Raw genomic sequence first — 4786 nt, forward strand, 5'->3', positions numbered from 1 at the left:
TTGTGCCATAATTTAATAAACTATATGTAATAGGTAAATAAATGTACAAAAATAATAATATTTTATTTTCTAGTCATCTCCTCCCATTATCACCCATACTGCTGCTACACCGCAAGACTCTCCAAATAACACTTTAGATGCCGAGTTTCCAGAGTTTCTCTACAATGTCACCAATGCTAGTAGTGACACTGAAGTAGACCATTCTTTATGTCCTTCGACCACAGATTCGACGACTCAAAGGAGTTCGGCAAGTAGTAAATTAATTTAAAAGCTAATTTACTTTTTCTTACATTTATTTTGTTATTTTCTTATTATTTCTGCTTTCACTTTTGGTAATTCCTCAAAGTTATCAAACTTTTCTGAGACCGATTTCAACCATCCATTCAAGTTACTGCAAAGTATCAGTCAGCCAAATACGAGAATCATAATAATATGATCTTCTTCTATGATTGTTTTTAGTTCTCTACCGTTACAAAGAAAATTTAATATTTTCTAGTAAATTGTTGTTTGCTGGTATTTCCTGGTACCACTCCGAAAGAATTTCATCAAAACTGATTGATTTTTTAGAGTTTACACTTCCTTTAAAAGCGGTTGATCTCCATTACAATTATTTTTCAGATCGCTAGAGTAGCTGTTTCACATTCAACTTTCACAAGAAAAGTTGCTAATGAGATCTGGCAGAAAATTAACGAACACAGATTTATTTATGTAGATATATGTAACAACAAGATTGTTATTTCTTGTAGAGTCTGTTAAAACCGCCATCGTTGTCGCCACCACCTATAACGTTCAGGAGTTTCGAAAAACCTCCTGCCGAACCAATACAGACACCCTGTGGCAAAATTGTAATCCATAACGAAAGAATTGGAATGAAAACTATGTCATTTTCCGAAAAAGTTGTACAAGTGAACAACAATAATAAAAACGAAACGAAACAAAATCCCGATAAGGAAAAGTTGCAGCGAAAAATGTCCTGGAATTTGCCTAGGTATTTGTTAACAACAATTTAAAAACTTCTAAACAGCGGACAGAACGAAAGCTAAAGGGGGTCGGAAAGTAAGTAGGAAGAAATGTTCGAAACTACGAGCTGTTTTTATCGCACTTGAGGGATTGAGTTTACTTGAGTTACTTTTCCCACGTACTCGTCTAACAACAAAATTTAGTGGCACTTCAATTATGTAGTAATTGAACAACTGATTCAAACATAATTTCATAGTTTCTGATAAAAAAAATGACATAAAATAAACCAAAGTACTTAGTTTTAAGCTCAAGTTTCATCGCAAATGTTTAACCATTATTTTAGCGATAAGTATTTGCTAAGCAAATAACGCATTATATAGTATGCCTCCGTTAGTTGGAACTATATGGAACATTTTTATTGTCATATTTTATATTATATATTTTATATATTAAAAATACGACAAGGTATCACACACTAGGCGGCAAAAAAACGGACCGGTTTTACTAAACTATCCTTGGTGACAAATGCAAATTTGATGAAAAAATCAATTGACAAACTATTTCGTGTTTGTATAACATTTGAAACATATGTGTAGTCGCTAGTCACAATATTTAGAGCAAAGAAGGAAGTTTTAACTGACACGATCCCTCTGGTAAAGGCTAAGCAAAGTCTATTGAGACACCAAAAAATTAGTGTGCAGTCTCGGAGTCGTGCAGGGAAGAACAGAAAAATATTTGCTTGACGCTATCGGAATTAATTTCATTCTGCATCTTATACATAGATACCAGTATCCCGGACACACAGCAGCAAATATACTGAATAATTAATTGTAGTTTTTGGGAATTAAACTGTGTGTGTGCGTTCTTGTAAGACGTGGTCGCTGTTTGGAAGTTTTCACTTAGAAGACACTAAGACCACACACCCCTCTAACACTTTAACTTTGAAAATTTATAGAAAGTCAAGTCTACGAAGAAAAAGAGATAAATCCGGATCAGATTCCGAAGTGGTGCCTTTAAATAATGGGAGGGACCACTCGCAATGTAACGGAAAAGGGGTCAGCAGACACGTGAGTATATTTTAGAAGATGTTTTCGCTTTGGCATTTTTAATCAAAATTGATCTGTTTGAATCAAGTTTGAATCAATCATATACTTTAAAAAAGTATGCCTAAATAACTGGATAAAAGGTATTTACTAATTATCTCTGACCCTAGAAAATGATTGTATAATTGGTTGAAATGGATCAATTAGCAATTGAGCGCTAGTCGGTTAGCTCCTTCACACTGTACGCGATCACATGTCGCTTTTGTTGTTTGCACGTTTTGTATTTCAGGCCAGCTTACGAAATGATTCATTGCTGCAATCATCCATTCGGATTCAGAACGATACCCATCGAGACATTCCCAATAACAAAGTTGCCCGAGCTGCTGCCGCTAGTCCGCAAAATTCTATTAGATGTAGATCAGACACTTGTAGCGGATCCACCTCGCAACGAGTAATGCCATCCACACTTTTCTATTCATAATATGCTTTATTAATCTGTGTGCCTCATTATTCTTCTCATTTAAATTATCAGTTTATTTCATTTTTGTTTCGTCAATCTAAATGATCGTTTTCACCTCAAAAAGGTATTAATTAGACTTGGAGTGTGATATTCTTTCGAAAGTTGCGTAAATATTTCAAGTTTTAAGGACTGAATTTGCGCGTTTTGATACAGTTGGAAAACACGGCAATTATATATATAGAGCACTGCAACATTTGGTGTTTTTGGTAAACATTCTCAGTCCATTATGAATTTAGAAGACAACATTGATTGATTCAAACAATAAACATGTAATACCTATTTCTTTATTAACCGATAATGATGATAACTTAATTACTTAAGTAACTGTTTCAAAAAGTTGTAAAAGTTTCAAAAGTAAAGCATTCAATTACTGTCTATTGCATTATTCCTCATCTTCAAATTATATTTTGGTGCCTTCTAATATCATAAATTTTGATTACTGTTAGGTCCACGCGGCATTTGAACAGAACATAAAGCGCAATCTTAGAAACTGTCCCAATCACAAAAGGTATTTTCCATAAATGTTTGCTATGGAGTTTTTAGTTTAGTGTGGTTTGCAAATTTTTTTTGAAAAATCAACCGCATTATCAGGTCCATCTAAACGAGAAGAAATGGGAATATCTAATGTGTAATTGAAAATGTCTTACCGCAGAAGAAACCGCTTGAATAATTTTGGAACTTTAGAGAAACGCGAGGGAAGATAAAAGAATGCAATAAGAATAATTATTATGAGAAAAATATAATAATATGTAATAAATAAATGAGAGCTGAAACTCAACACTAATTTCAAAAATTCCTATTCTGGACCATCAAGCAAAGTCATTAACCACCAACATAAAGTTGGACTATCACACTTCAAGTAATCGATTGATATTTTGGTAAATATTACATGTGACACTGTAAATCTATAGCACATAGCTTTCATTTAAGTAAAATGTACTTATGGCCGTTTCCACAGCACAAACCTCATTGGGTATTTCTAGGTGATCACTCCACCACCGGCCTTGACTAGACGCAATTCCCTCACTAAATCACCAAAAAGCACAACAAAAAGGCACCACCACCACCATTCAAAGCAAAACCTGAAAAGCGCAAGCCCCATCTCGTCTAAAAAATGCGATCATATCGAACTAAAACCATTAAATAATCTTAAGGAAAATATCATAACAGAAACCACTTTGCCCCATCAGATAAAATTGGATGAGAGCATCATCTCAGCATCCCCGCGACTCAGTATCGTTGATCGAGTGGAAATGCGAGTCGCTGGATGTTTCAAGGAAAAGGATGACTATTCCCTGTATTTATTTTCACCTGAGAACAGGTAAGACCCGTATTTGCATATGCTAATTTAGCCAAAATGTTATTGAATTTTATATTGTTTCAGTTTCCGAAGAAAATGCACATGGCTTGTAGAACAAAAATATTTTGACAATATCGTTTTGCTCTTCATCGCCCTGAACTGCATAACGCTAGCTATGGAACGACCCAACATACCACCAGACAGTCCTGAAAAGTTATTTCTTCAAAGTTGCAATTACATTTTTTCCATTGTTTTTGCATTTGAAATGTTTGTCAAGGTATGTAATTTGAATCACTGAAAAAACCGCAAAAATTTACAAAATTATTCTGGTCATCGTAATAAAAGTTTCAACAGATGAACAAGTCGGAGTTAGAAAAAAGTCATTCAGGTTCTTTGCGTCTGAATTATAGTTGTCCATAGCAAGGGCGGATCCAGAAAGGGGGTCATGGGGGTCATGACCCCCCCATTCAATTCTCTATCCAACGATGCCAAAACGAATTATCTGGCTCGAATGGTTCTTGAGAAACTTCGATAAAAGCAGCGTCATGTTCAAGTGGATTTTGCAACCTCGCAAATCTAAAACTTCTTGAATTCAAGCATTTTTTGAGAAAACTCATTTTGCCTCCGAGAAATGAGCAAAAATGGGACGGAAAACATGAAATTTTGGCATAATCTGGCACCTAAGTGTCTGATATTCAAATTTGGCTTTCTGGGTCAGAACTATTCGAATTTGGTCGCTCACGTTGTTACGACTGAATCGAGTTTTCAATTTTCTATTCAATGATGCCAAAACTAATTCTGTGGCTCGAATGGTTCTTGAGAAACCTCGAAAAAAGCAGCGTCATGTTCAAGTGGATTTTACAACTGAAAAAAAAACCTCGCAAATCTAAAACTTCTTGAATTCAAGCATTTTTTGAGAAAACTGCCAACATTTTCCCATCCATGGTTCACTTTCTAAAAAGG

The 4786-nt window shown here is 34.8% G+C and overlaps 1 protein-coding gene across 4 annotated transcripts in view; it reads left to right on the top strand.

Annotated features, from left to right (window-relative positions):
- The window catches only part of LOC109544639 (voltage-dependent T-type calcium channel subunit alpha-1G), a 58982-nt gene that overhangs the window by 42593 nt on the left and 11603 nt on the right, over positions 1 to 4786 (top strand). For 2 of the 4 annotated variants that reach the window (XM_048663499.1, XM_048663498.1), the window contains exons 15-20: positions 74 to 247; positions 747 to 988; positions 1916 to 2027; positions 2293 to 2454; positions 3507 to 3844; positions 3908 to 4100. In XM_048663499.1, coding sequence (XP_048519456.1) covers positions 74 to 247; positions 747 to 988; positions 1916 to 2027; positions 2293 to 2454; positions 3507 to 3844; positions 3908 to 4100 — 1221 coding nt within the window. The remainder of the gene's footprint in view (positions 1 to 73; positions 248 to 746; positions 989 to 1915; positions 2028 to 2292; positions 2455 to 3506; positions 3845 to 3907; positions 4101 to 4786) is intronic. The other 2 variants (XM_048663500.1, XM_048663501.1) reach the window with 2 other exon arrangements.

This window comes from Dendroctonus ponderosae, unplaced genomic scaffold, assembly GCF_020466585.1.
Source record: "Dendroctonus ponderosae isolate FM_Combo_2020 unplaced genomic scaffold, Dpon_F_20191213v2 Dpon_F_20191213_2, whole genome shotgun sequence".
NCBI classification, from domain to species: Eukaryota; Metazoa; Arthropoda; class Insecta; order Coleoptera; family Curculionidae; genus Dendroctonus; species Dendroctonus ponderosae.